This window comes from Carassius gibelio, chromosome B21 (genome assembly GCF_023724105.1).
Source record: "Carassius gibelio isolate Cgi1373 ecotype wild population from Czech Republic chromosome B21, carGib1.2-hapl.c, whole genome shotgun sequence".
NCBI lineage: Eukaryota > Metazoa > Chordata > Actinopteri > Cypriniformes > Cyprinidae > Carassius > Carassius gibelio.
In genome coordinates this window covers 3,131,984-3,154,850 of record NC_068416.1, presented here as the reverse complement: position 1 = coordinate 3,154,850, position 22,867 = coordinate 3,131,984, and the positions used below count along the sequence as shown (strand labels likewise).

Below are 22,867 nucleotides of genomic sequence, written 5' to 3'. Positions count from 1 at the left end.
CTGTATCAGCTAATTTTGACCGATTAATAATCAGTTAAACGGTTTAAAAAGTAATTTATTTGTTTTCAGTAAATTATCAAAATATTTTAAAAGGTTTGCTGCATGGTTAAAATACGCTACACAACATATATATATATATATATATATATATAGAAAAATTTATTTCATTCAGAAATAGACAATGCAGACGCAAAATGTTTACAAAAATTAGGCTATAATAAACACTGTAAACATAGCTAGGCAATTCATTTGGCATTTATTTGGCATTCAAATACATCGCAAATACGGAAACATTTGATTTTGTATCGAATGAGAGACCCAACGTTGGTTTCAGTTTCGTTTTGGCCTAAATTAATTTGTTTTGGTTTGTCATTAATATTGCTATAGCTTCTTATATTTGTAATTCTTGTTCTTTACTAAATACTGTTAATTGAAATGATTTGTTGTGTAGTGAGGGGAACTAAAATAGCCTAACAGAGCTTCTCAAATTTCCTGGAAGCTGAACAGTTTTCATTTGATATATTAACCTCAAAATAATTTTTAGAATGAAATTTGGAGTCTGACTTTTGAACGCATATACAGCATTACTTATTATACAGTAACTATTATTCTATATTCTTTGCACTGTGACGGATGTTATTTTCGGATATTTTTCCTAACCGACACTCCTTAACCGATTGTTAACCATTTACCAACAAGATTATTTTAAATAATAATAATTGAAAGTACAAACACTATATAATAAATAACATTTTAACGTTGCGATGTGAGCCGCGACTTAAGATTTTCTTTTCTTTTTTACTTTTTTACTCTCAAAATTGGCCAAAATCTAGAGATTATGCTGTTTGACTGTGACTAAGCGTTAGATCTCAATTTTTTCCTTTTCTTTTTGAGTAAAGAAAACACTATACTTTATTATTTTTATATTATTATTAGGCAAATTATATGCAAAGAATATTGTTAAAAGAAAAAAAAAAAAAAACGTTATTAACCAGTATTTTTCCCACCCGAACCGGTTTCGGAATGGTAACAATATCAGAGGAAAGCAGAACAGAAACGTTAGCATATCGATTTTGCTCAGAGTGAACCGAATGAGTTATTTTTTTCGTTTTCAAGCCCTGGTTTTAAATAATTTATTGATTTGATATTTATTTGCCACGTCACAGCTATAATGCTTCTCAGATGAGCCACTTTTTCTTCGACTTTTGCCATGGTCTGCGGGTTACACAAGCAACAAGCCTGTGGTCACTGCAGACTAGCAGTTTGTATGTGTACTGCACATCAACACGGACAATGACACAGAAGTATTTATGAAAACTGATTATTAGTCTATGGCATAGGTCCGCGAAGTATAAATCAGCCTTAAGTACCAACTCTAACATAGCCATGGGAGTTGCCCCAAAGACCTCTTGACAGTAGTCGGTAGCATTATCCCCTTCAGCCAAGGGCCTGAGTTGCATACCCTAAAATAACTTACCTGTTAAGGGCTGGACTAAACCAACTCTTTAGAAATACCATTGCTTGATCCCCTAAGGTCTAATGGTGTTTTGGGGGCCTGGAGAAGTGTTGATTAACTCTGACATTTGTGCTTTTTTTATAAACATATTAATGGCTTAAATCTAATAACACTGTTATCAGCACAAACTGGGCTAAATGTAAATGTGTTCAGCATGTATATACATGATTGTGCTTTTGAGAAAGGAATGTTTGTGTGGTCAGTGAAAATAATTATATTTTTTAAATCACTTGAATAAAGCCATAAAACACATACATAACATTAAAGTTCGCAAGCAGTGATGAAAGGGCCCTCTCACTCGGGATCACCACCACCCGGTGGCCATAGGTGAACAGCAAACGTTGGGCCATATGCTTATAAAATGGTAAATATTTTTTTGGCACTATAATTATAATTGAATATCGGCCTTTAGATGTGTTCAGGCCTGGACTCTTATAAAACTTGTGACATTTGAGACAGATTGGGCATTGTATGCATGAGTTACAACAACTTCCTGTTTCAAAGTATTAATAACATTCTTTAGCACACAAAATTGCATATTTAACTGTGTTGTTAATAGTGCATAATAGTGTAAAATATGTTACTTCCTGTTGCCAGTATCTGGCACTATAATTAAAACCAAATATGAGCATGTAGATATCTTCAGGTCAGGACTCTAATAAAAACTTGTAAAGTTTGAAGCAGATTGGACAATGTATGCACGAGTTACAATAATGTTTCTCTGCATTAATAGCATTTTTAACACTTGCTAGCATGTTTTTTCATGCTTCTAGAATGTTACTAGCTAGCTTTTTTATCACTTGTTGATGCTTTTTATTATGTTGCTAGGAGTCCATAACAGTGTTAAAAAAATGTCACTTCCTGTTGCCAGCAGGTGGCGGTATGTCTATAACTGAAACCTGCTGCTAGTACTGCTAGCATGTTTTAGTATGTTTATAGCATGTTGCCAGTGTATTTAGCACTTGCTGACAGGTTTTAATGTTATTAATTTATTAATTTAATAATTTAATGGGAGTCCATATCAGTGTTAAACATGACAGTTCCTGTTGCCAGCAGGCGGCTCTATGACTATAACCTAATATGGGCATGTTGATGTGTTCAGGATGGGACTCTTGTTAAATGTGTGAAGTTTGGGGCAGATCGGACATTGCTTGCCTTAGTTACAGCAACTTCCTTTGATGATCCGATTAAAACTGTAGGAGGAGTTTGTTTGTTTGTTATTTTTGCATGGAAATGGCAAAAACTGCACAAAAATAGTACAAGAAATTCAAAATAATGTACTTCCTGTCGGGTTTTAGATTTTGTACCAAGATACTTTTTTGTAGGTAATGGTGTGCTACACGTGTGTACTAGTGATGCGTGGGTCGTCTCATAACGAAAACAAGTGTATGTGCACCTATAACTACGCTTTGTATCTGCGGATTGCTGATCGAGATTCACATGCTTGGTCTACTGACCCTGTATACTCAATAATTTCATTCTTGAAATTATTGTCAAGTCAAGTCACCTTTATTTATATAGCGCTTTAAACAAAATACATTCATTAGGAAAACAGTGTGTCAATAATGCAAAATGATAGTTAAAGGCAGTTCATCATTGAATTCAGTGATGTCATCTCTGTTCAGTTAAATAATGTCTGTGCATTTATTTGCGATCAAGTCAATGATATCACTGTAGATGAAGTGACCCAAACTAACAAAGCCAGAGGCGACAGCGGCAAAGAACCGAGCACAGTTGGGGGGCCAGTTCTCCTCTCACCAGACGAAACCAGTAGTTCAATTCCAGGCTGCAGCAAGTCAGATTGTGCAGAAGAATCATCTGTTTCCTGTGGTCTTGTCCTGATGGTCCTCTGAGACAAGGTCTTTACAGGTTATCTGTATCTGGGGCTCTAGTTGTCCTGGTCCTGGTAGTAGAGGTCCTTTCTAGGTGCTCTGATGTGGATACAGACTGGATCTGGTGGCTACAGTGACCTCGAAATAAGAGAGAAACAGACAAATATTAGCGTAGATGCCATTCTTCTAATGATGTAGCAAGTACATAGGGTGTTATGGGAAGTGTTCCCGGTTCCGGTTTACCTAATTAATGCAGCCTAAAAATCCTTTAATGGATTTGGATATTAAAAGCATATTAGTATGTTATGTGTAAGCCAGGTTAAAGAGATGGGTATTTAATCTAGATTTAAACTGCAAGAGTGTGTCTGCTTCCCGAACAATGTTAGGAAGGTTATTCCAGAGTTTAGGCGCCAAAAAGGAAAAGGATCTGCCACCCGCAGTTGATTTTGATATTCTAGGTATTATCAAATTGCCTGAGTTTTCAGAACGTAGCGGACGTAGAGGATTATAATTTAAAAGGAGCTCATTCAAATACTGAGGTGCTAAACCATTCAGGGCTTTATAAGTAATAAGCAATATTTTAAAATCTAAAACATACAATGTTTAGATAAAATGTTCTATACAAAATTTACATATATTTTTAAGATGGAAAAATGCAGTTTTACAAATGCTAGAAATGTGGCTTTCAAAGGAATGATTTTGATCAAATAGCACACCTAGGTTCCTAACTGATGACAAAGAATTGACAGAGCAACCATTAAGTCTTAGACAGTGTTCTAGGTTATTACAAGCAGAGTTTTTAGGCCCTATAATTAAAACCTCTGTTTTTTCAGAATTTAGCAGTAAGAAATTACTCGTCATCCAGTTTTTTATATCGACTATGCATTCCATTAGTTTTTCAAATTGGTGTGTTTCACCGGGCCATGAAGAAATATAGAGCTGAGTATCATCAGCATAACAGTGAAAGCTAACACCATGTTTCCTGATGATATCTCCCAAGGGTAACATATAAAGCATGAAGAGTAGCGGCCCTAGTACTGAGCCTTGAGGTACTCCATACTGCACTTGTGATCGATATGATACATCTTCATTCACTGCTACGAACTGATGGCGGTCATATAAGTATGATTTAAACCATGCTAATGCACTTCCATTAATGCCAACAAAGTGTTCAAGTCTATGCAAAATAATATTTTGGTCAATTGTGTCAAACGCAGCAGTAAGATCCAATAAAACTAATAGAGAGATACACCCACAATCAGATGATAAGAGCAGATTATTTGTAACTCTAAGGAGAGCAGTCTCAGTACTATGATACGGTCTAAATCCTCACATATACCATTTTTTTCTTAGAAGGAATATAATTGTGAGGGGGCCACCTTTTCTATTATCTTGGACAGAAAGGGGAGATTCGAAATTGGTCTATAATTAACTAGTTCTTTGGGGTCAAGTTGTGGTTTTTTGATGAAAGGCTTAATAACAGCCAGTTTAAAGGTTTTGGGGACATATCCTAATGACAATGAGGAATTAATAATAGTCAGAAGAGGATCTATGACTTCTGGAAGGACCTCTTTTAGGAGCTTAGATGGTATAGGGTCTAACATACATGTTGTTGGTTTAGATGATTTAACAAGTTTATACAATTCTTCCTCTCCTATAGTAGAAAACGAGTAGCTGGCGGCTGAATGGTTAATGCTGATTAATGCTTTTTATCTCTAATAGTATCGATTTTAGAAGTAAAGTAGTTCATAAAGTCATTACTGCTGTGGTGTTGGGAAATATCAACACTTGTTGAGCCTTTATCTTTCGTTAATTTAGCCAATGTATAGAATAAATACCTGGGGTTATGTTGGTTTTCTTCTAAAAGAGAAGAAAAGTAATCAGATCTAGCAGTTTTTAATGCTTTTCTGTAGGATAGGTTACTTTCCCGCCAAGCAATACGAAATACCTCTAGTTTTGTTTTCCTCCAGCTGCGCTCCATTTTACGGGCTGCTCTCTTTAGGGTGCGAGTATGCTCATTATACCATGGTGTCAAACTGTTTTCCTTAACCTTCCTTAAGTGTAAAGGAGCAACTATATTTAAAGTGCTAGAAAAGAGAGAGTCCATAGTTTCTGTTACATCATCAAGTTTTGGATATGCTAAGGAATTTGGATACATCAGGAAGATAACTTAAAAAGCAGTCTCATGGTTCTTCCATACTTGTAACAAGAAGTAAAATGTACAATTTTGGCTATATGAAGTTTGCACAAAACTAAATAATGATCTGAGATATCATCAGTTGGCTGCATAATTTCAACACTATCAACATCAATTCCATGTAACAGTAATAAATCTAAAGTATGATTTCGACAATGAATAGGTCCTGAAACGTGTTGTCTAACAATAGAGTTCAGAATGTCTATAAATGCTGAACCCAATGCATCTTTTTCATTATCAACATGGATATTAAAATCACTGACTATTAAAACTTTATCTGCAGCCAGAACTAACTTAGATGTAAAATCACCAAACTCTTTTATAAAGTCTGTATGGTGCCCTGGTGGCCTGTATACAGTAGCCAGTACAAACATAACAGGGGATTTATCATTAACATTTGTTTCTCTGGATAATGTTATATGAAAGCTGCTGTGGAGCGAGGAACTTCAGTGAACGAGAAATATGAGTCAATGGATTCGGTGAACGAGAACGATTTGTTCACCTAAAATATTCAATCATGTACGAACCATCACTAGTGTAATTCCCTATAGCCTATATTAAATATTTGGATTATTAATTTTCATATTTTATTAGGTTCTTTGATAAGGTTATAATACGAAGGTCTAAACAGCAATGTAACTTCTGTAATGTCCCCGATGCACGTGGTAAGTCGGGTGGGTCAAGAAATGTAACTTTATTTGCGGGGCAGGTCAAATCATTTAAGAAAAGTGAGATCCACGGGTTGAAAAAAAAGCAGACATGCCCATCCCTAATGTGTACCTATTTTCATGGATGTACGTAAAATGTACCTCGAGGCCCACTCTGTTGAAATTTTACAGGTGGTGCTATCGAGCCATTTTGCCACACCCACTTCTGAAACCTATATCAGATGTAAATGAGTTTTAGGGTTTAGGCCCTAAAAATGCAATTCACTTTGGAGAAGAAGAAGCGGAAGAATATTAATAATAAACAAAGCAATTCCAAGGGGGTCCTCACACCACCAGTGTTCGGGCCCTAATTACTTCAGAAGACATTTGAGAATTGGACCTTGTAGCCTAGAGTTTTGCTTCAAAATTATGTGAAAATTATCCTGTTCACTCATTCACAGAAAACAAAATATTGATTTAAATTTTCTAAGTCACTTTTTGTCTAGAAAGCCTGTATGCGAAGAGTCGTGTGAATGATCATGAATAATAGTGTGATTCACACCTGAGAAGACAAAGGCCCACATAGTGAGTTGCATAATGAGTCTTTCAGTCAGGTATGTACCTGTACCTGAGAGAGAAGTTACAAGACAGAATTTGAGGACAAAAGAAATGTATACTGTATATAAAGAGTTTGGTTCCAAAATGTGATAAACCCGAGTTTCCGCCAAAATCAGTATTGTATCTGGTTGGTATTGAAAATTATATTTTACATTTTTACGCAAAATGTGATCAGAGTTGATAGGTTATATTTTCTCCCCTTGTTTGCCAAACTGTGACAAATGCCAGTCTCCCTTTTTTGCAGAATGATCAACCAATCACAGTGCACTAGAGATCATGTGATGCAGATTTTTATGGCCAATATATTGAAGTTTTCCGCTACATTTGCATGCTAAAATGTCACACTAATAAAAAGTGGATGCACAACATTTCTAAACTTATCATTTATTGACAATGATTTGAACCATCTCTCGAATCTTAATTTTGTGCACTGAACGGTATTAAATAAAAAATGTATCCAACTGACCAAGTATTAAATATATAAAACAGGTAATATATATATATATATATATATATATATATATATATATATATAGTGATGAATAGCCTCTAAATACATCTAGCCAAACCCGCGCTTGCTCTTCCTCATATGCAAGAACTCATGTATTGTAATGATCTAATGCACTGTAAATGCCGGATTTTATAAAACAAATAGGCCTGGCGGAACGCAAAAATTTAAAATCAAACATTTTGCAGAACAGGATCAAAAAAAAAAAGTACTGGTCATAATACCTGGATAAAATGTTTGATGTCAAAAAAGTGGTTCACTGACTGTGCAGCACAGCCACAAGCACCACAGTTACGTTTGGGATCATTTTATTTTTAATACTATAGTGTCATTTGAAAACATTGCAATTGCATTTTAAAATACAACAACGAGCACCACGAAACCATTTAAAAAGGCGCATTCTGCGGTCTCCTTGACGGTTAACAGTCAACAAAGTAAAATGATCTCAAACGTATGGTGTGCTCTCTTCATTTTATCAAATGATCATAATCACATCTCTTCATTTTACAGTCCTGCTACTAGAATTTTATTAAGACTAAAACCCCTTTATTTCGGTTGAGAAACCTTTTTTTCCAAGTGGCTTTTGCACATAATAATAATACAGCTGCAGACTAATTTTTCAGCATTAATAAACTGATTGTTAATTTAAACAATGATCGATCATGGAAATTATCAAATACTGACATTCCTAAATTCAAATGAGTTGGATGGAAACCTGGCTATTGTCTGCATCAAACCATCATTCCGAACAAATGTCATTCACCATACTGGGCAGCTCCAGGAAAGCTGTCGCTCCGAGCATGGTCCTGTCTGTGAGCGGGGAAGAGTAGCGTAGCCCTCAATCATGCTGCAGTGTTTGTGGGAGCTGACAAGATCTCCACCTCATTTACAGAGTGACAACCAATGTTACAAACTACCTTTATCTCCCAGGACTGTTGTTGAATCTTCCAAAAGTTTTGGCTTGGGGTCCATCACATGCGGCAGCAACACTTTCCACCGCGCCAATAACACGGGGCTGCCTGCCGATGTGCCCAACTTTAAATTGGTGCTACTAAACACAGATATCGGCCGATGCCAGTATATTAAAAAAATGACAGAAATCGGCCCGATATATCTGTCGGCCTCTACAGTGCACCATTCCAGGCACTTTAGACGGTAATGGCAGCACTCTGAATAAACCTGGCATCCTAGTTTTCCTCATCTACTTTGTACTTTGTAATCAACAAATAAGAGCTGCATGATAAATTGCATGTAAAAAAGTAAAGCTGGTTATGTGATTAACATTACCCGTAAATCACCACCACGTGCTTTCAGAACAAACATACAGCGCCATAGATCGATGACAAGTTTCACTATACAAGATGAATTGCATTAGATTATGAACGTGATATTGCGTAGCTTGTCAGTGTTATAATAAATGCCATTTATGTTTTTGTTAATACAGCACATAGCACTAGTCAACTAAATGAATGTAACATGGCAAAGATGAATGCACTTTTGGAAGTTGAATGTAAGGGAAATGTCATTTTGCAATTTCTGTGGTCTAATGTGATATTGTTCATTATTATATTTAATTTTATTGCTGTAATGAATTTATAGCATTAACAAGATGACCCGTTGAATTCATTTTGGAAGCGATGACTGATGAATGTATGTCATTTGTGGATCAACTTGCTATGTTGTGTATTTTCATCAGTTTCAATATGAAAAATAACTTTCATATTGATTCAATGGATTTATTTAATTTTGAGGGGGAAAATAGTAAATATATATATATATATACGTGTGTGTGTGTGTGTGTGTGTGTGTGTGTGTGTGTGTTTGTGTGTGTGTGTGTGTGTGTGTGTTTAATGTTCAAAAGTTTTAGGCCACTAGTATTTTCACCAACAAAAAATGGTTTTAAATCAGTTACTTCTATATTTTGCTGTAGTGTGCCAGTAGTAAATACCAGTTTATATTTCCAAACATAATCCAGTGAGTCTGACAACAGCCAGTGCTCCACACAGAAATCTGATCTCACAATCATCCAATCTGTCTGGAATAACATGAAGAAAAAAGTTAATTAATAAAATATTAAAATCAAACACCTGTCAGGCTTTCTATATATATTTAAATTCTATATATAAATTATTCACTGATTTTCAGTTCATTTTGGTAATGCGTTTTTAAAAGCAGTTCATGGAGACAGTGTAGAATGAGAGCACACCCTGTTTATGTTCTTTATTTTACAAAAGCACAAATATATGTTGAGCATAAACAAATAAAAATAAATCCTTTACAAATTCAATTATGTATTTATTTTATGTGTCCAATCAAAATTGACAGAGCATTTTAAATTATTTACTCTGTAATCTGGAAATATATATATATCCATCCATCCATCCATCCATCTTCTTCCGCTTATCCGGGGCCGGGTCGCGGTGGCAGCAGTCTAAGCAGAGATGCTCAGACTTACCTCTCCCTACACACTTCCTCCAGCTCTTCAGGGTGGATACCCAGGCGTTCCCAGGCCAGCCGAGAGACCTAGTCCCTCCAGCGTATCCTCAGTCTTCCCCGGGGCCTCCTCCCGGTGGGACGTGCCCGAAACACCTTCCCAGGAAGGCATCCAGGAGGCATCCGGAACAGATGCCCGAGCCACCTCAGCTGGCTCCTCTCGATGTTGAGGAGCAGCGGCTCTACTCTGAGCTCCTCCCGAGTGGCAGAGCTCCTCACCCTATCTCTAAGGGAGTGCCCAGCCACCCTGCGGAGTGCCTGTATCCGGGATCTTGTCCTTTCGGTCATGACCCACAGCTCATGACCATAGGTGAGAGTAGGAACGTAGATTGACTGGTAAATCGAGAGCTTCGCCTTGCAGCTCAGCTCCTTCTTCACCATGACAGACAGGTACATCAACCGCATCACTGCAGAAGCTGCACGTATCCACCTGTCAATTTCCCGCTCCATCCTCCCCTCACTCGTAAACAAGATACATGAACTCCTCCACTTGAGGCAGGAGCTCTCCACCAACCTGAAGGGGACATGCCACCTTTTTTCGGCTAAGAACCATGGCCTTGGACTTGGGAATTCTGCTTCTGTGAAAGCCAGGTGAGTGCGTTACGTGTCGAGACGTCAAAGCCACACAATACGTGAATATCGATACTTGTCTCTTCTCTTTGCAGTGGGAGAACAATGTTCAAGAATCACATGGGCACTCAGGAGGTATCGAGGTAGGTAGGAGAATTCACATCATGGATAGTGCCATAAGAGTTCTGGAGACAAGAGAACAAAGACACACAAGTTAACTTCCAAATGTGAGAATACGTTACAGTTGGAGTTTGCTGAGAAGATGCGATGAGTTGGAGACAAGATCGTGAGGTCAATTCCTGTTTGAGGCTCGACAGTGAACTTGTGTTTCTGTGAGAGTTTTATAGTGCCAGGGTAATGGAGATCGGGTGCTGGTAATTAGTACTCAGGGGAGTGTGAGCGCTGATGATTGGCTGGGACCGGGTCTGCCCGATCCCTGACACTACCCCCCCCAGGGTCTGCGCCAGCGGGCCTTACTCTCTGGCATCGTGGAGGTCTACCTCGAGTTCGTGGAGCAGGTTTCTCTGGATGCTGGGCTTGAAATTCAGTAGGCAGACTTGGGTCAAGGATATATTGGCGAGGCTCCTTAACTGTGTAAATGGGTTGCGCGTCGATGGGTGGCAATGGGGGTTCGTCGTCAGGGACCGGGTCTGCAGAGGGAACAGAAACAGGTAAGTGATGGGGTTTCAACAGGGAGATGTGAAAGGTAGGTTGGATCCGGTACCTCTGGCTTAGTTTTTTGCATGGTTGCCGTAACCTGATGTCCGGGGTGGGCAGCCATACTAATTGGCCGGGCTGGTAGACAGGGGTTTCTTTTAGAATGCATTGAAACGGGGTGAGATTATTTGATGTTTTTCGGAGGGAATTTTGGGCATATTCAGCCCAGACTAGGTACCTGTTCCATATGTTCTGGTTCCGGTGGCAGAAGGTCCTAAGGAAACGGTTTGACATCCTGGATCTTGCGTTCTGTTTGCCCGATTGCCTGAGGATGGTAACCAGAGTAACCAGACTGACGGTGACACTGAGCATGGCAAGGAAGGACATCAAGACCCTCAAAATGAATTGAGGTCTCCTGTCGCAAACAATATCTTCCGGAATACCAAAATTACAGAATACATGATTGAATGGAAGTTCGGCAGTCTCAAAGGCTGTGGGCAGCCTTTGAGTTTACATGCCTTGGAGAATCTATCAATGGCTACAAGGATACATGTGTTACCGTCAGACGCTGGGAGGTCAGTAACGAAGTCAACTCCAATGTGGGACCAGGGGCGCTGAGGAATCGGTAAGGGAAGGAGTTTTCCAGTAGGTAGTTGTCGAGGTATCTTGGTCATTGCAGAGTGCGCACCCTTGAATAAACTCTGTGACATCCTCTCGCATCCTTGGCCACCAGTACTTCCTTTGGAGGGTTGACAATGTTTTATTGACTCCTGGATGACCGGTTCCTACTGAGGAACGAGCGTCAGAGATGAGGGGTAAACGGTAATCCTCTGCTACGTAGATCTTCCCTACTGGACACATGGGCTGAACGGGCTGGTTTTGGGCTTGTTCACAGAGTAGTTCGTCAAGGTCCCACTGAATCGGGTTAACAAATAGTTTGGTGGGCAAGATGGTTTCCTCCTTGACTTCCTCTTCAGTGTGTAGGCGGGATAAGTTGTCGGCTCTCGTGTTCTTGGACCCAGGATGGTAGGATATGAGGAAATGAAACCGGGTGAAGAATAGCGCCCACCTAGCTTGGCAAGGGTTGAGTCTTTTAGCTTCTTTTAGGTACTCCTGTGATCTGTGAGTACAAGGTAAGCCTGCCGGGCTCCCTCTAACCAGTGCCTCCATTCCTCAAGGGCCAGCTTCACTGCCAGTAACTCTCGATTGCCAATGTCATAGTTTCTTTCGCCGGATGATAGATTCCTAGAAAAGAAAGCACAGGGCATTGGTTTTTCAGCTTGCTCAGAATATTGGGAGAGGATGGCTCCCACCCCCATAGTGGAGGAATCCACTTCCACAATTAATTTTTTCTCCAGATCTGTTTACTGTGGGCTTTTGTGAAGGCAGTCTTTAACACTTGGAAGGCCTGTTCTGCTTCTGGAGTCCACTCAAGTGTCTTTCAGTCATCTATCTTTACCCCTCTAGCGTTAATCTGATATCCTAGGAATTCCACAGAAGTCTGGTGAAAGATAAATTTTTTACTGCCTTCACAAACAAGGGGGAAAAAAAGAGTCGCTGGAGTGACGATGCGAGTATCACGGAGTTGTTCCAGGGAGGATAGAATCAATGGAAGTGGGTAACTGAATTTCACAGTGATCTTATTTAAGGACCTGTAATCAATGCAAGGTAACAACCCACATTTTCCTTTGGGCTTTCAATAGATGTAGAGTTAATCATCAAGGAATCTGGCTTGTCACAAGGAGAATGTACATGATTTCTTAATGCAATCACAGCCCCAATATATAATCTCTCCGGTGGCCCAATCTAGTGGGATTTTTTCCCATATTTATTTCCGCAAACATTGAATGAAAGATTAACGTTAATCTAATTACAAGTGTTCTCCACTAGATGTCACCCTCTTATTTGCCTTGTGCGATGTTACCAGGAGCGAGAGGCAAACCTGTCATTCATTCATTCATTGCTTAAAATGGTGGTTTCAGTTGCTTTGTCAACATTGATGCCGCCTTCACATAAAAAGTCAGAGGTATGGAAGCATTTTAGATTTTGTAAGCAAGACGACGACAAGTGCTGTGGACAAGAACAAAGCATTTTTCATCTTGCAACAAAATTGTATTGTATTTATCTAACAATTGTATGCATTTGAAAATTAGAGATGGGTTCTGTTTTAATGTACCCAAGTGTACCTAAAATAAGAGAGTTTAATATACAGGTTTGTGGCTCTTAATTTATTTTGATTAATTACCCAATTGTAAACTTTTGTTCACTGTTATTATTTATAGATATAGTATTTGTAATAAATCTATATTCATTGAGTTGAATCGAGAATCGAATATAGAAAAACGAATCAAGAATTGAAATCGAAAATCTAATCGAGAATCGAAATCTAATAGATTTGTGAGCTTGTGAATCGAAATCGAATCGATCTGGAACATCTGAATCGATACCCAGCCCTAGTATTGGGGGTGTTTGCCTGCAGTGAGACATGATTTCAACAGGTTAAAGAGTTTGTTTATGGAGTCTTTAAAAATGAAAACTATAAGAATTTAGTTTAATTTAACTTATCGAAGCATTTATCTCATTTTTTTTAATTAGCAATAGAATATTGTTGAATTTTTTTTTTTTTTTTTTTTGAGAGGTGTTAAGTTCCTTAAGTTTATTATTCCCCACAGACTGGGCCTGATGCTTTTCTGCATAATTTTAATGTCCTTGTATTTACCACACATCCTTCTGTTGTGTTTTGTTTAATGCTCTGAAATTGCTATTCAACCAAAGAATTTAACTTTGCTAGGATACAACTTGGTATGGCCTGAACACTTAAAACCAGTTAACAGATTAATATTTTCCAATTTAATGTTTGTTGTATTTTTTCCCTATGCATATTTACAAAATGTGTTTACATTTTAGCACTTTTGTGTGTGTTTGTGTGTGTGTTTCAGTTTTTTGTACTGTGTCATGGGATGCTACAACTTGCTCAGCTCCTGGTGTCTGGCTATCTGAAAGGCTCCATAACCACCATTGAGAAAAGATATGGATTTTCAAGTCAGCAATCAGGACTCCTGGCAGCCTTTAATGAGGCAAGGATAATCTGCTAACTTTATATGAATGTTGATGACAGGATGTCATGAATCGCCTGAAGAAAAAAAACACATTTGTGGTTTGCAATTATTTCAATATTAATGTACAAGTTTAGACACAAAGTCTAAATATGAAATTGATATTACATCAGCAAGGACAACTTCTTGACTATTATATCTGATCATGCGTTTAAGTCTTTTTTTGTTGACCACAGGTGGGAAACACCATTCTAATTGTGTTTGTGAGTTTCTTTGGGAGCCGTGTACATCGGCCAAGATGTATTGGAATCGGAGCGATGATCGCAAGTGTGGGGGTGTTCCTTATAGCCCTACCTCACTTCATTAGTGAGAATTACATTACAGACTCCAATAGTGAGTGAGGATTGTTTTTTTGTTGTTGTTGTTTATATATATATATTATATATATATATATATATATATATATATATATATATATATATATATATATATATATATATATATATATATATATATATATATATAAGTACCTAACAACTGAAATGAACAATGTATTTGTTACACAGATACCACAGACAACAGTTCTGGTCTTTGCAAATCACTGAACTCAATCAACAAATCTAAACAGACATGTGATCAAGGAAAGAGTGATTCTCACCTTGGAGTTTATCCAATACTTTTACTGGGCCAGTTATTGCTGGGCATTGGTGGTGTCCCCATACAACCTTTTGGGATTTCCTACATAGATGATTATGCAGAAAAAAGGAATTCTCCCTTCTACCTAGGTTTGAATGTTCGATTATTGATTTCCATATAGGGTGGTTTAATTTTTATAATACAGTGGTAAATTCAAGAAATAATCAACCATTATCTTTTTCTATAGGCATACTTTTCGCAATTACTGTAATTGGGCCGGCATTTGGCTACATGATGTCATCTGCTCTGCTTCGTTTCTATGTTGACATTGATAAGATGTCTTCAAGTAAGTCTGATATGCAATGTCTTCTCCTTCATAAATGTAAAGTAAATGTATACACTTTACTGAGCTTAAACAACAGAGTCTAATGTAAATACTTTTAAAAACTGTACTAATCATTTTTAGACAAGTGCATTTAGACAAGATAAACTGAATTTAAAAAGTGTTTACCTCAAGATACAACACGTTTAGCAATGTTGCTTGGTGCATCAAACAGACAGGAACTTTTAGTAAGTTTGGCTTTATGTCTCTCATATATAAGATATGTTTTTTGAATGAGCTGTTATACTTTTCAGAAGATTTAAATTTGAAAAATGATGACCCCAGATGGGTTGGAGCTTGGTGGTTGGGATTCCTGATGGCTGCCACCCTCCTTCTCCTGACTTCTTTGCCATACCTATTTTTCCCAAGGAAGATGTCTAGAGAGGTATATCAAAAATCTTTTGTTAGCCTTTTTGATTCTGAATATTATTTGGTAAATTTTGAATAATCAGTGATGGAGAGTTTGGCAAATAAGTTTTAGGCATTGCCTGAAGTACGCTTGGGTCTTACAGAACATGTTTTTAAATAAAAAAACTATAACCACGGAAAGAAACATGAGTCCCAGAGGAGCGTGTCTCAGCCTGTTCTTCCCCCTCTTGCTCAACTAGATTAAATAACAGGTTAACCTCTCATGAAAGTTAGCGTCCATACATGTTTTTGCACTAAATGCTTGTGTTCTGTAAATGTGAATCAGATAATCTCATATTTAAAGGGGCCATATGACATTGCTAAAAAAAAAAGTCTACTCTACAGTGTACTCTACAGTGTACATTTATTTGTTACTCCTCTATGCCCTGCCTTTCTAAAATGCATAGATTTTTACAAAGCTTATCGTTCTGAAAACGAGGTGTAAGCTGATTTGCCAGCTGTCCAGTGCATTGTGATAGGCCACATTCCTCAAGTGTGTGACAGAAATGTTATGCTCTTTGAAATACTGTGAGGCCAAGATCAAGTGTTCTGAACGCTGCAACAAAATAAAACCCAATACAAACGAGGCATTTGTAGCATCCAGTAGGCATGTAATTACTGATCATAATGACTTATACTGTCATTTTACACATCGCATTGCTTATTGCACTGCTTAAATATAAAACCATTTCTGAATTTGTGATCGGAGAAACGATAAACATCAAGCGTTACTCTACACTGCTCAAAATTCCCATTTGAATCATCAGTGTCAAATTCTTTAAATATGTCAATGTAATTACAGACTGAGTCAGAAGCGCCAGACTGTCCTTGCAAAGTTGGAACTGCCCCACTTTATAACATTGTAGGTTACTCTTCCAGGAAACAGTCCTCATCCTCCGTAAAATGCGCTGCACACATCTGAATATTTGGGTTGAACTGGAACAGTGTTGTAAATGCAACTTAAACACTGATTTCTAGTTGTGCTCTCTTTTGGAAAGCCAAAAAAAAAAAATAGTTTCAAACACACATTGTCTCAACAACATGGCGGCTGCAACAACAGCGACAATAAAAATCTTCTTTCTTTGCATGGACATTAGGGTGTTGTTATGCAAATCTTCCCACATTGTGACGTAGACATGTGGGGGAATATTTGAATGAGGCATTTTAGGAGGGCGTGGTTGACTCTTAACTTTTATAAAGAATATCTCTTTGGATTTGAAACTTTAGTCTTTGCAACTTTGCAGATCTTCTTTATGCACCAAGAGCTAGTAATACTCCAAAGAGAAAAAATTATTTAATCGCATCATATGACCCCTATAAAAATATAAGCTGGCATTATTGAAGCAAATGACAATCAGTTTGCGATACACTCTTAAAATAAAGGTTCTTTATTGGCATCAATGCTTCCATGAAGAACCTTCAACATCCATGTAACCTTTCAAATGCAGAACAATTTCTGTACAGTCTAAAAAGTTTCTTAAGATTTTTAAATGTTCTTCAAAATGGTTTGTTTATGAACCCTTCACTGAAAGGTTCTTTTTGGAATTAAAACTGGTTCTTCTATGCCATCACTACAAAAACAACCTTTTGGAACCTTTATTTTTAAGAGTGTATGTTCCTCTCTACCACTTTGCACTTTGATTTTGAGCATAATGTGGTTGTTTAACAGTATTTTTTTTCCCAACAATAAATGAAATTTAATCAAAGATTTCAATCTCTTCAGGAAATTGTAGAGGCCCCTGTTGAGCCATCCACAGAAAAAATGATGGAGGAAAAGAACCCCAAATCTGAAACAAAGGAAGAGGCATCTCTCACTGAGTTCTTAAAAAGTGTGTTTGCCATTTTATTTTATTTTATCGCACATTAAAGAATAGCTGACCAAAAAAGAACAATGTAAATGTACACACCCCATGGAAATCCAAGATGTAGATGAGGTATTTCTTCATCTGAATTTCGAGAAATTAAACATCACTTGCTCACCAATTGGTCATCTCCAGTGACTGTTGATTAAAACATCACAATTAATCTACAAGTGATCCACATGGCTCTAGTCCATCAAGTGAACAGCTCCAAGTAAACAGTGATTGATCTGTGCATATTTCTCTCCTGATTCAGACAGGATGACTTTTACACTGGAAGTGTTATTTTACACTGGCAATGTTATGGATTTTAGACAAGAAAAGTTTCAAAGTTTAGGTGTCAAACATCAATGTGGTGTACAGTAGTTTACTAAAATAAATTACACCCACTGCTAGTTGTATAATTGCACATGCTGTCTGTATTGTTTTAGCAGCCATTCCACAAGTAACAAAACCGCACATACAAAATCTCATTGCATTCAGCATCTGGTCAAACTGGATTATGGATGTTAGTTAGAAAGATGTAGGTTTATGACCTATTTTAGAACCTAATGGGATTACTGTATTTGTTAGGCCATATTACATTGGCATAATAATGAAACTACCATGTCCAGATTCAAAAGAATCCCCTCATGCAATCATAATGCTGCTCATGCAAAATTTAGTATATAATGCTGCTTAGTTTGACCTACTTAGTCATAACCAGATGCCTGATTAGAAGCCAAATAATGACTCAATCTGTTTTTCTGAACTGCAAAATCATGATTCAAATGTTCTGTTCCGGTAACAGTTAGATTTCTTGAACTTAGCACACTTTCTTAATGGGTGGGCAGCACACAACAGGAAATACAAAGCCTTTCTATGTGTTTTGTTTTTAAAAGTCATTTATCAAACTCCAAAATATTTTGTCTAATATTAACATTTCTGGCAATATTTATATATTTCAGTGTTTTAATTATTTATTCCAGATAAATGTAATGTATTTGGTTGTTGATGTTTAATGTAAAAGTCTCTGGATCTAAAGATCTTTATATCCATTGATATATTCATTAATATTCCAAAATATAATGTTCTTTATCCTTCTTGAGAATTATTTTTGTGCTATAATGTACAAATGTTATTTGGATTTTTTTTCATATTGTCTGGTGTATTTTATCTTTCCTCAGGTTTCCCCAAAATTGTAATGAGGACTCTGAGGAACCCAATTTATTTGTTGGTAGTGTTGGCTCAAGTGAATCTTGCTGCCATGGTTGCGGGGCTGGCCACTTTTATGGGCAAATTCATTGAAAGGCAGTTTGCACAGACTGCCTCCTTTTCTAATTTGATGATGGGTGAGTTATTGAAGGAAATCAATTATGTCTTTGGTTAAGGTTGAGGTTACTATTGAAGAAGAAAACCTTTTGCTCCGCCAAAACCATAACAATATGTGCTGTATGTTTGTGGCCAGTGAAATCATATCATATTGTTCAAAGATACAAATTACTCATTCAAAACTTTTACCACTGCTAATCCACACACAATACCATATGTCGCTAAGAAAGATTCCAAAGTCCTGAGAAATAAGCAAGAGAAGAAAGAAGCCTTTTGTCTAAATTTGACATCTTTCATTATGTATTGTTCAATGGGATTAATAAAGGAATGTAGTGCAGGGGTTTCAACTTGAACATTCCCAGGGATCCACCCGAACCTGAAGCATTAAAACACACACAAAAACATACACACACACACACACACACACTTACAAAGTTCATTAACTATATATTGTATATTACATTAAACACTATATATATATATATATATATATATATATATATATATATATATATATATATATATATATATATATATATATATATATATATATATATATATATATATTGTATATTACATTAAACACTATATATATATATATATATATATATATATATATATATATATATATATATTTGTACCTGTTCTGTCTGTATGTCTGTTCACAGGTGGCTTAAATATTCCTTCAGCCATGTTAGGTATAATGGCTGGAGGGGTTATACTACGCAAGTTGGGCTTGACTGTGAGGTCCTCAGCGGCGATGTGTACGGTGGCAGTTTTTGTTAGCATTATGTTCGCAATTCCACTTCTCTTCATTGGCTGCCCCACACATAATGTTTCTGGTGTCAACTATCATTTGTGAGTTGTTTTTTGATGTTTAAATGTTTTAAATATTGTGGCAGTTTATATGGTAAATAACACACATTTGGCCCTCCCCCCCCAAAATAAATCTGACCATAAAACCTGTAGGAAAGAAAATACACAATTAGTTAGTTATTTTCCTATATTTAGGATTTTTTTTATATATATGCTTTCTTTATATGCTGATTTAAATGCATTCTGTTTACATACAGGTAAAATATAAAAGAGTGTTCATTTGGGTTGCCAACATCTAAGTGATTCAGCCCACAATTCCAGTTACAACATACAAAATAATCAACAGTGTCTTGTTCTGTGTAAACCCTCTGACAGCTGTTTTCCATTACAAAGTTTTGGATGTAGACCACATTTTAACTGCAGGCTGAAATTTTCACTTACATTTTCTCCTACATTCCTCAAGGATTTTAGACTAGTAGTTTTTCTTTTTAATTCTCTTAATATGCAAAGAACAATTTTTTTAAATGCTTAAAATTCTGCCACAAGGCATCCTGTTATTTTCATGAGCCTTTGCCTTGATTTTGTTTACTTTTGTCCCCAGATCTTCTCAGCAGTGTAGCAATGCATGTTCCTGTTCTGATGAAGCCTTTAACCCTGTGTGTGGCTCAGATGGAGTGGAATTTCTTTCTCCTTGTCATGCTGGATGTAAGACAGTAGAACCCAATGAAAAGAAAGTAAGTTATCTTTAACTTCCATTACTGGAACTGCATGGTACTTTGTTAATGATGCAAAAAAGGAGGCTGATACATGAGTTTTGCAGTGGTTGGCTTGAACTAACCAAAAGGATTTCATCTGAAATATTAAGAAAAGTAATTAATTTCTGAACTCAGTGGATGATTAATATGATAGTTCATGTGAAATAAAGAATATTCTGTCATTTATCCATGTCATTTTATGTTATTCCACATCTGTAAGATGTTTTTCTTCTATGGAGCACAAAATAAGATATTTTGTGAACTGCCTCAGCATTCAGCATTTAACCTCACAAATAGGACCTTAAAAAGTCAGTTGGGTGCAATGCTGTTTTTGAACCCACTAACTTTAACTGCATTTGTATTCCACTGAAAAAAGTAAATCATACAAGTTTACTGCGACATGAGGGTAAGTAAGTGATGACCACTAAAATTCCCTTATCCCTTAGAGTTTCAAAATGTTTAGGGAACACCCAGAACATCATTGCATGTTATCACAGATGCAATGAATCAAAGAGGTATGTGGAAGAGAAAATGATACATGCCACTAACAAGATGACCACACACACACACACACACACACACACACACATATATATATATTCTGGTTGTCATGTACTCTGTCATTAATGGAGTTGTACATCATCTAGGGAATTTTACTTTGGGAAATGGTTTAAAAGTGGTTTAAACAAACACATTCCCAGACCCAAAAAACACAAATGTAGATGTTAAAACAACCAATTGCTCAAAGTACCAAGACAATTACTTGCTTTAAGTGCATACCAACTGCAGTTGGAAGTGAAAGTAGAGCATGTCAGCATACTGCTATGACTGCAGCAATGAGGACGCAGATACATTACTATATAAATATAACACAGTGGGAAAGTAACTCAGTCTCAGCCTTCCAAAACAGATTGTCAACCTTTAGATACACAGAAACAGCCTCTGTCCACTGGGAGAGCAAATCAGTGAAAATAAAATGGGAGCAGTCAGGAAATTGGACAGTATTTATGTAGAAATATGCTGTTTGCATGTCATAATGGAATGTTCATTTGAATATTTAAGATGTTTATCTTTTGAAAAGTGCATAGATTTTTTTTATTTTTTATATACAAAGCATTTTCTATCTGCAAAATTTTTATTTGTGTGTGGCTGTATGCATATTATGTGTTTTGGACCTAAATTTTGCTTTTGCATAAATTCAAATGTTTCGTAACCTACTTTGGCGACATGAAAAGAAAAAGCCTTAACAACTTCCTCCATGCCTTATCCTTTTAATTGCTTTTAAAACAAACAAACTTCTCTTCCTGAAAAGTATACTACTTATCTTCCAGGCGTTGTTAGCAATAGAGAAATGTTATGAGACAAAATAGTGTTAATGGATTTAAAGGTTTCTTAGAAGCTGTTTAAAGTCTCTGTTATTCATTAATAAGGTATGTAGCACAAACAAACATATAATGATGCAAAATATATATATAGTGGCTGCATGTTTAATACTTTGAGTTTATTGCCTAATTCTGGTACAGATTTATTGATATTGACTTTTTTAATTCATACAAGTTTTTTTTTAATTCCCTGCAAATATGAGAATAACAACAATAGTTGAAATATTGCAAAATATAATTATTCTGAAAGTAACCTCTCAAAACTATTAAATTTAACTTTTCAGTACCTCCCACATAACTACACAGATTGTGAATGTGTGGCATCAAATGGCTCCCCAGGCTTTGCACTTTCAGGACCTTGTGGAAATAAGTGTATTAATCGGCTCATTCCCTTCATGATCCTGTCCTCCATTACATGCTTTGTGGCTTCACTTTCCCACACTACATCTTTTATGATGATCCTCAGGTATGCTGTCTATTTTCATTTCCCTTTATTTTATGTAACTGTGATCTGTTTAAAGTGAACATCTAATGTTACATCTTTATGTTTTAATAAATATCTAACAGTTACATATCTGTATGTCTGATTTTCTGAAGTTTAATGTGTTTTATATTCATATTCTGTATATAATACAATTAAGTATTGAGTTAAGCTTTGAAAATGTGTTTATTATGTAAATTTGTATGTAATTTCATAATTTTGGTCAAGTGTAGAGAAAATCGAATGAAAATACATTTATGAGAAGAACAATGGAATGTTGCTACTTTAAAACTAGTGTATGACGGCAAATCAATGCCAATAATAACCGAGCATACAACTGATGCTTGCGCGCGCGGTAAATCACTTCCGCGAGAGGAAAACTAAATCGGACACGAGGAAACGGGACCCTGCGAGCTCATTTCAAACTCCAGCGCGTGCGTAACATGTCCTCTGCGCGCCATTCAAGCCCTTGCGCGCGCATGGTCATTCCCCTAATCCTCGCGCTCGATCTTCTCATCTCTGCTCGCGCGAACAATTTTATTGGCATCCAATACTGACTTCAGGTAAAGGGGAATAACCAATTACATTTGAGATAACAACTAGAACAGCAAGCCCCGCCCCACGACTGACAAAATAAAAATGTTCGCGCGAGCAGAGGTACGAAGATCGAGCGCGAGGATGTGGGGAATGACCATGCACGTTTGAAATGAGCTCGCGAGCTCCCGTTTCCCCGCGTCCGATTT

At 36.8% G+C, this 22,867-nt stretch overlaps 2 protein-coding genes across 2 annotated transcripts in view; both read left to right on the top strand.

Annotated features, from left to right (window-relative positions):
* LOC127986006 (uncharacterized) overlaps positions 1 to 22,867 on the top strand; it is a gene marked incomplete at its 5' end in the record, with an annotated part of 403,871 nt that overhangs the window by 164,025 nt on the left and 216,979 nt on the right. The gene's annotated exons all lie outside the window — the stretch shown is intronic.
* Positions 1 to 22,867, top strand: part of slco2b1 (solute carrier organic anion transporter family, member 2B1) — a 34,092-nt gene that overhangs the window by 2,342 nt on the left and 8,883 nt on the right. The window contains exons 3-12 of the mRNA XM_052588173.1: positions 13,978 to 14,115; positions 14,331 to 14,487; positions 14,661 to 14,879; positions 14,978 to 15,076; positions 15,367 to 15,497; positions 17,244 to 17,349; positions 18,546 to 18,710; positions 19,359 to 19,548; positions 20,108 to 20,240; positions 21,928 to 22,109. Of these exons, the coding sequence (XP_052444133.1) occupies positions 13,978 to 14,115; positions 14,331 to 14,487; positions 14,661 to 14,879; positions 14,978 to 15,076; positions 15,367 to 15,497; positions 17,244 to 17,349; positions 18,546 to 18,710; positions 19,359 to 19,548; positions 20,108 to 20,240; positions 21,928 to 22,109 (1,520 nt within the window). The remainder of the gene's footprint in view (positions 1 to 13,977; positions 14,116 to 14,330; positions 14,488 to 14,660; positions 14,880 to 14,977; positions 15,077 to 15,366; positions 15,498 to 17,243; positions 17,350 to 18,545; positions 18,711 to 19,358; positions 19,549 to 20,107; positions 20,241 to 21,927; positions 22,110 to 22,867) is intronic.